The sequence below is a fragment of the Perognathus longimembris genome, chromosome 9 (assembly GCF_023159225.1).
Source record: "Perognathus longimembris pacificus isolate PPM17 chromosome 9, ASM2315922v1, whole genome shotgun sequence".
In the NCBI taxonomy this organism is placed as follows: Eukaryota; Metazoa; Chordata; class Mammalia; order Rodentia; family Heteromyidae; genus Perognathus; species Perognathus longimembris.
This window is the reverse complement of record NC_063169.1, coordinates 57,400,811-57,409,049: the sequence shown is the minus strand read 5'-3', so window position 1 is coordinate 57,409,049 and position 8,239 is coordinate 57,400,811. Positions and strand designations below refer to the sequence as shown.

Genomic DNA, 8,239 nt, shown 5'->3' with positions numbered 1-8,239 from the left:
AATAAGGGCGCGCGCAGTGGGTGGGAGGGAGCCCACTCCGTTCCTCTCCAATTGCACCCATTGCAGGGGGAACCTCAGAAAAAGCGCAGAGCGGTGGGGGGCCAACCTAGCGGCCCCAGGACTTCAGGAGCTGCAGGCTGGACAGCGCCCGGGTGACCCAGCCCCTCAGGTGGGGGTGGGACCATCTGGCAAGCTGTGCGCTAGCTGCCAGTGAGAGCAAACCATTGAAGACACCACGAAAGATGTAAGCGATCTGCTTTATGGATAAACAATTAAACTCGGAGATCGAGGCGGGGCATGGCGATGCCTGCGGAGAGCATCCCTCGCCGGATTTGTCACCGGGGGCCAGTTCTCCTGCGACGCGTCCCCCACCGCAGGAAACTTACGGGCGCCACCGACGTCCATCACACCCAAGTCGTGCGCACTGCATTTCCACAGCACCTGCGCGCACGAAAACTCCGGCGGACTCGCTCCCACCCGAGACCATGCCTCCCAGGCCTCTGGCCAACCTTTATGGGGCGTCAGGCGCCAATGACAGCGATGTCGTTCCTGAAGTGTGGAAACAGGATGTCCTGCCGGGATCGGATGGGACCACAGCCGAACTGGTGGTCCGCTGCGTGATCCCCTCTGTCTACCTGGTCATCGTCACCGTGGGTTTGCTGGGCAACGTGGTGCTCATGAAGATCTTCATCACCAACAGCGCCATGAGGAGCGTCCCCAACATCTTCATCTCTAACCTGGCGGCGGGGGACCTGCTGCTGCTGCTCACCTGCGTCCCGGTGGACGCCTCGCGCTACTTCTTTGACGAATGGGTGTTTGGCAAGCTGGGCTGCAAACTTATCCCGGCCATCCAGCTCACCTCCGTGGGGGTGTCAGTGTTCACACTCACCGCCCTCAGCGCCGACAGGTAAGAGGACGGGTCAGCGTGGGTTGGCCTGAACACGTGGTGGATGGCGACTGAGAGGATGTTGCAGGTAGGCACCAAGGGGGGTGGGGGGGGGAAGGGACAGGTGTTGGGAAGTGCTGGGGATGGGGGAGGGGGGGAGAGAGAGAGAGAGAGAGAGAGAGAGAGAGAGAGAGAGAGAGAGAGAGAGAGAGAGAGAGAGAGTGAGAGAGGGAGGGAAGGAGGGAGAGAGAGACAGAGTTGTGTATACCTGGGAAGTGAGTGGAACTAATGATGCTTGGAAAAAGAAAATTTTTTTTTTTTTTTTGTAAAAACGAGTGCAAGTCGCATCCACTTTACAAATGAAAACGTCCTTGTCTTTCCATTCCCATACAGACTGGAAATCTTTGTGCCATAGGAAGGCTGAAGAATAAACACAAAATCACAGCTATATTGTGGGATCTTCTAGCATGTGTGTAAGACCTTAGAAATGTGTTCTACTTATTCAGTAGGATGGTAATCTGGTGGGTGATAATCTGCCTTAATGTTAGGCAAATATTAAAATGATAAAATATTAGATTTTTTCTCATTGTGCATAATTTACCCATATTAAGTGACTTCTATTGACTGGTATGAAAACAACTAGACTAGTGATTTTTTTCAGACAGCTGACTTTTACCTACTTTCCATTTAATTTCTAAAGTTTAGTGGAGTTTTTTAATTTTATTTTATTTTTAGCATGTGAATAACAGTACTACAAAAGCCTTTGGTAGCAAGCATGCTTTGTACCTATTCTGTCAGTCAACAACCTATCATCGTAAGTGACAGATCAATTGGGTCAGCCTTGTCATTTTTCCAAGTGTGGCTATTGAAGATCAGTGAATGTAAGTCCTCCCAGAAGAACTGAGAGGGAAATATAGAGTTCCTGACTCTGGGTCCAGCACCTCTCTTCTAGGTTATCAGTGATTCATTTTTAGCAGAAGAGAATATCTGCGCAGGAGAAAGTCAGAGTGCATAATTAGGAATTATCACGTGAAGCTCCGGTCTCGTTCCCCTGGGGATGTGAATGATTTTAGCTATTTAGATCAACAATTCAAGTTGAAAAATGAAGGTGGTGTTCAGATTATGCTCTTGTTTAATATGCATATTAAAGTTTGAATAAAATGAGTGTGGATCTAAATTTCTTAATATTTTCAGTAATACCCTTATGTTAATGTGGCATCAAAGAGTTAATATTTGCTGAAGGAAAGGAAGTATAAGTGGGAGAAATGAGAAGTCATATTTCATAAATTTGCAAAGCACTCAGTGTAGTTAAAATAATGTGCTCTGAAAATATGTGTCTAGAAAATTGGCTAACTTCTGTGTAAATTGCACATCTCATTCTTGTTTGTATGTCATCACCTCTATTATATTTAAAACGTTTTCTCTGAATACTCAAGCTTAAATATGTCTTTTGAGCTTAGCTGTCCCTCTTTAGGGGGCAAATTTTAACAAGAAAATTTAAAAACTAATTATTAGAATTACACTTAATGGTAAGCCAGAACAATTGTTGAAATTACCATCATTAGACTTTCATTTTTTTTAAAGCATGACATGAGTAGCAAGACCCAGGCTTTAATTTATTTCCTGTAACTTTTATTTTAAATCTGTTGTCATGGAGACACACAGGTAAATTTTCTTTGACCAAAGTCAGAAAAGGGCTGACCCTCTTATATTTAATTATTTTTTGACCTCATAGGCACACCATACTCTGTGTATACAGCATCAACTTGGATCATAATGATAAAGAAAACCTGGAGCCCAGGTTACCCTTGCGTTTCTCTAACTTGTACCAGTCCAAAGCTGAAATATAAAGACCTGACAATCCATAACAGAAGAAATAAAGGGTAGGAATCCTAATGGTTGAAAAAGTAGAGGAGCTTTACTTTACCAAAATGTAGGTCAGTAACTAATTTTCCTGAGAGCTTTTTAGTGGTCAAATACAAAAATGAAAATTTACCTTCTAGAATAACAGATTAGCTGTTATTTATATTAGAGCACCAATAATTGGATGAATTACAATTCCTACCCTTAATTTGTTTGTTTATTACAAAACACTGCTATATTTGACTCCCACAAATTCTGTCCTTTTTACTTATTGATCCCAAGCTCTTCTAGTTTGTTTTCCTTTCCATTTTTTTCTTAAAGAGGCATTACAGCTGTAGAATTCTAACAGTATTTCTTTTTTATCTTATCATGGCTTAGGTATCGCCTTATGGGTTTTGAAGATTATTCATTTGTCTTGGTCTGAAAACTGTGAGATGCACCATAAAGAAGAAGGGAATGCACCAGGCTGGAATCTAGAGTCCTAACCCTACATTTATATATCTAGATGTTTTACCTGGAGGAAAGTGATAAGGCAGCATAAAATACATGCTCATAATGCAGAGATGTCCTCCTTTGCAGTTTGAATAATATCTTCAACATGCCTTGGCATAGTGTAAGGGCAGACATTTGATTCTTCAAATGCTGAACTTCCAGTGGAGTCCAGGCGCTTCTCACACAGCTGCAGACACTTTCAGGCGGCCTGTGGCAAAGCTGCCTACTGCAGCGCTCTCTCCTCTTGAAAAATCATTCCTAAATCTGGCTTATATTCAGAATCATCTGCAAACACGGAGATCACACCCCTGTTCAAGACATTGCATCTCTAAATCTCAGGGTGCAGCTAATCACACTCTTCATCTTTTTAAAACGTTTTTTAGTTGTGGCAATTCTGAAGATTGACACATTAAGCATCACTAGACTCTGACTCCGTTTCTCATCTTCATTCTCACCTCAAGCCAATAGCTAACAAAGTCTCTTCCATTCTACCACAATTGGTCATGACAAATAACCTTGTTAGTCAGGTCAAGTTTTCTTTATTAGACTCATCGGCATTTATGGAGACCCTAAGGTGAGCTAGGCATCACACTGTACACCAGAGATTTAGCAGTGAGCATGGGCTCTCTTCCTGCTCTCATATATTTTACACTTAGACTCTTATTGGCCATTAATTGCATAAAACATTTAAATAGAAAAATGATAGTATTACTGAAAACATTTGTGGAAAGGTGGCAACTTTGAGATGTGATGATAACTTTGTAAGGTGTAAAAAGTGATCCAATTTTATATTTCAATTTGTTAGATCGGTAAGTTTAATGACCTCTTCCAAGTAAATTTAGATGGATACAGATACAGGTAAAATTCTATATGAGAAAGAAGAAAAGTATTTATTACTTATGTGCTTAGGTACTAAAAGAGGCAAGCACTCTACCACTTGAGCCATGATACCAGCCTTTTTTGCTTTTGTGCTCAGGCTGTCTTAGACCATGGTTTTCTTATTTATGCTTCTAGCAAAGCTGAGATGACAAGCATATATGAGAGCACCAAACTTTTATTGTTGAGATTGCATCTTGCTTTGTTTTCCCCTTTGGCTCACCTGGAACCATCATTCTCCCTCTCTAAGCCTCTTGAGTCACTATGATTATAGGCATGAGCCACTGGTGGTGTCTGGCTATTCGATGTATTCATTAATACTTACACATGAATTTTGATTTTTCTTCTTTTTATCTCTGTTTTGGTAGGTAATTCTCTAGTGTTTAGTTTTTAGTAAGACTATCTTTCTGAGACTCTCTGCAAGGGAATGTGTAACTTTGCACACACTGTTGTGCTACAGTGTTTGAGGAAAGAATTTTTGTACTGAGAGACATTTCCTCCATATTTTACATAATTGCGTAAGGATAGCATGATAAGACATGCCCACTTTAGTATGCCTGCTTTTTTCTTGTTTGCTGTGCTAATAAGACTTGCAGGTGGGAAGAGAGAATGAAGGAAGAGAGAATGAGAAATGCACAGCCAACTTAGTAAAATTCTATATAAGAAAGAATAAAATGATTTATTATTTATTTGTTTAGGTACTGGCATAGGCAATCATGCTACCACGAGCGCCATGACATTGCCTTTTTTGCTTTTTTCCTGCTGCACATGAGGATACAAGCAGCGGAGGACAGAAAAGAGTTGGTACTTCGCTAACAAAATGAGGTACGTGTCTTTTCAAGAAACTGACCAGAAGTGTGTTGTCTTCCTAGGTACAGAGCTATCGTAAACCCCATGGACATGCAGACGTCAGGGGCTGTGCTGTGGACCTGTCTGAAGGCCGGTGGCATCTGGCTGATCTCCGTGTTGCTGGCAGTGCCTGAAGCTGTGTTTTCTCAACTGGCACGCATAGGTAGCTTGGACAATGGCAGCTTTACAGCGTGTATACCCTACCCGCAGACGAATGAACTGCATCCAAAGATTCATTCAGTGCTCATCTTTTTGGTCTACTTCCTCATACCACTGGCTATTATTAGCATCTATTATTATCATATTGCAAAGACTTTAATTAAAAGTGCCCATAATCTCCCTGGAGAGTACAATGAACATACCAAAAAGCAGGTAAGTTTAGTAAATGTGTGTCTGAGCTGGGAGTGGGTTCTGGTCAGAGCCAGGGACTGCTATGTTGTGTTCTATTTCCTAGGTTCATCATGTCAGGAATGATGCAGAGAGCTTTGGACCTGCATGAGCATGAACTGGAAGGGTTGTTGGTTTAGTTTGTGGTTGTGTCATAGCTCTATGAAATTCTACTTGTAGTAAGCTAATCTAACATCTGAGCCCGAGACAGGGCTTGGATTTCCACTGTTACAAGTTAAATTCTGGAAAGCCTTTCTTTACATTCCAGTCTTTGTCATGCTCAACATCATAACAAGAAATTTTCACATATTGGGCTGAAACGTATTTAATTATCATTGCTTCTAGACTACCTAAGGATCATTGCTGCTAGGCTACTAGTCTACTTCATAGACTGCTAAGGATGATGAAGAAAATGAGAAAATATATCTGGGAATGGGACTTGGGTTAGATTCTAGAACCAAAGAGTGTCAGAATAGCAGAGAAACAGGAAGAGATGAGCACAATCTCAAAGCGTGGTTCCATATATAAATATCTGATATCAAAGCAAAATGTCTAGGTTATTGGCTCACTGGACTTTTAATTTTATTTATTTCCAGTTCTTTCATTCAGAGCTCTGTAATCCAATTTGTCTGTTTGTTTGAGTTCCTGACCCTCACAACACATACAACACATCTCCCCTATTTTTGTTTATACTGGCTTGGGTTTGCCTTGTCTTTGTGGATTTCATTATTCACCCAAATCTCCAGGTAAAGATTGTTGTGCAGTTTTCTTCCCTGAACTCCACCTGTTAGGGAGGTCACTGCTGAGTGATCTGCTTTTCACATCTAACTTTGTTAATATTGTTGAGCTTCTTATGTCCCTGGGACATGTCTACCATCTACCATCACATTGTGTTTCCCATTGTCAAGTCTATTCCACTCTTAAAACTTTCCAGTCTTCTCCAGAATATTCTAGTTGAAACTCAACAATTCTACTTAAGAAAATATCATGAGGAGCATTGTCATTGTATTTTGGTTTCATACTCATGTTGCCTTGTTTAAGCAGATTGGGTAAATATGAGCCATATCTTTGACCATAGGTGTCAGAAAATCAGTCTCTGATTTTCTAACAGATATTCATGCTCACTGCAGGTAGGGATCAGTAGTAGAGCACCTATCAAGTATGAGGCCCTGCTACTTGAATTTTGTCTGTTGGTTGCATTTCTGAAGATTTGTTCTGGTTTGTTTCATAAGTGTCAGTGTTTGAACTTGAGGCCCTAGGTCTGCTTGGCTTTTTTTTATCCGTGGCCTATTCAGTACCACTTGAGATACGCTTCCAGTCTGGCATTTTGCTAGTTAATTTGAGGTGGGACATCTTAATTTTTCTGCTCTGGCAGGGTTTGAACTGCTCTTCTCAGATCTCAGCTTTCTCAGTAGCTAGAATTACAAGCCTGAACCACGGGCACTTGGCTGAAGAACTTCAGTGTATAAATTTTATGTAAGCAAAAAAATAGATTTATATTTGTAAATTTATTCTAATGTAGTCATGTTTACAGGGTTCCCAGATGTTGATTTATGTAAGTTAGGTATTTACATATCAAATTCTTTATGTATATGAGTGTGTAATAAGAGTTAAAAGCATCAAGTACTGTGTTAATAGATCAGTTTTTCTTACTCAGAAAATCCTGATATTGGAAAAAAAATCCTAAGCATTTTATTAAGTGTATTTAATACATACCAAAATTATATGTGTCATTTCTCAACACAATGAGACAAAAATAATTTCAAAATAAGAGAATTTTAAGACTGCACTTGTAGCATGAAGACTTAGCCATTAGTAATAATTCACCACCTAGTTCTGTGTAAGCTGTCAAATATATTTGATCTGCTTGATCAAACTGTTAAAATGATCACTTCATTGAGGAAAATAATCAATCATGTGTTTTATCTAAACTGTCTCATTCACACAAGCCTTTCCCCATTTGTACTCGTATTGCATTTTGGATGTGGCTGACTCCATTTTTATTTTAACCAACGGGTCTATTTCTTTCTATTCACAGATGGAAACACGGAAACGCTTGGCTAAAATTGTGCTAGTCTTTGTGGGATGTTTTGTCTTCTGTTGGTTTCCAAATCACATCCTCTACATGTACCGGTCTTTCAATTACAAGGAGATTGACCCATCTTTAGGTCATATGATTGTCACCTTAGTTGCACGGGTTCTGAGCTTTAGCAATTCTTGTGTCAATCCATTTGCTCTGTATTTACTCAGTGAAAGCTTCAGGAAGCATTTCAACAGTCAGCTCTGCTGTGGAAAGAAGTCATATGGAGAGAGATCAACTAGCTACCTTCTCAGTTCCTCAGCTGTGCATATGACATCTCTGAAAAGCAATGCTAAGAACACAATGACCAATTCTGGTTTACTAAATGGGCACGGCTTGAAACAGGAAATGGCTCTGTGATTGGAACCATTCAACTCACCACTGAAAAGAACTTGCTACTTTTTGTATCACTGTTGAGCCAAGCAGAACTAAATACTGTCTTCATCTTTACTTATGTCTTCATCCTAACTTTTAAGATGATTTCACAATTGACTCAGAAAAAGCAAGAAACAATTTTATCTACAAACATGTATATACATACATAAATTTTTTTTGAGAATGATTAAAAAAAGGAATGTAATATGTGTCTAAATCAGCATTGCTTCAAGAATTAGGATATATTTTTAAAACCAACTCATACATATTTACCTTAACTTTGTTTTTCCTTGAAGCATAAAATAAATTCCTATATTGGTTCCATAATTCAACAAAGGGCAATATGCTAAGCTGTATTGTTTTGAAATTCTATTGTATTTGAAATACAAATCATATCTTCCTGAGTGAATTGTATTTATAACTAGCATAAT

The 8,239-nt window shown here is 39.9% G+C and overlaps 1 protein-coding gene across 1 annotated transcript; it reads left to right on the top strand.

Moving 5' to 3' along the window:
* Positions 1–485: 485 nt before the first annotated feature.
* On the top strand, positions 486–7,843 carry Nmbr (neuromedin B receptor). The gene is made up of 3 exons (XM_048354195.1): positions 486–907; positions 4,990–5,338; positions 7,392–7,843. Exons 1-3 carry the CDS (start codon positions 486–488, stop codon positions 7,791–7,793), a joined length of 1,173 nt encoding a protein of 390 aa, XP_048210152.1. The 3' UTR covers positions 7,794–7,843.
* The last annotated feature ends 396 nt before the right edge of the window (positions 7,844–8,239 follow it).

Excerpts from the sequence above, each read along its gene's own strand:
- Nmbr (XM_048354195.1), top strand. The coding sequence starts at position 486 with ATGCCTCCCAGGCCTCTGGCCAACCTTTATGGGGCGTCAGGCGCCAAT. Across the intron at positions 908-4,989 it reads ACCGCCCTCAGCGCCGACAG|GTACAGAGCTATCGTAAACC; the intron begins GTAAGAGGACGG and ends TTGTCTTCCTAG. Across the intron at positions 5,339-7,391 it reads ATGAACATACCAAAAAGCAG|ATGGAAACACGGAAACGCTT; the intron begins GTAAGTTTAGTA and ends TTCTATTCACAG.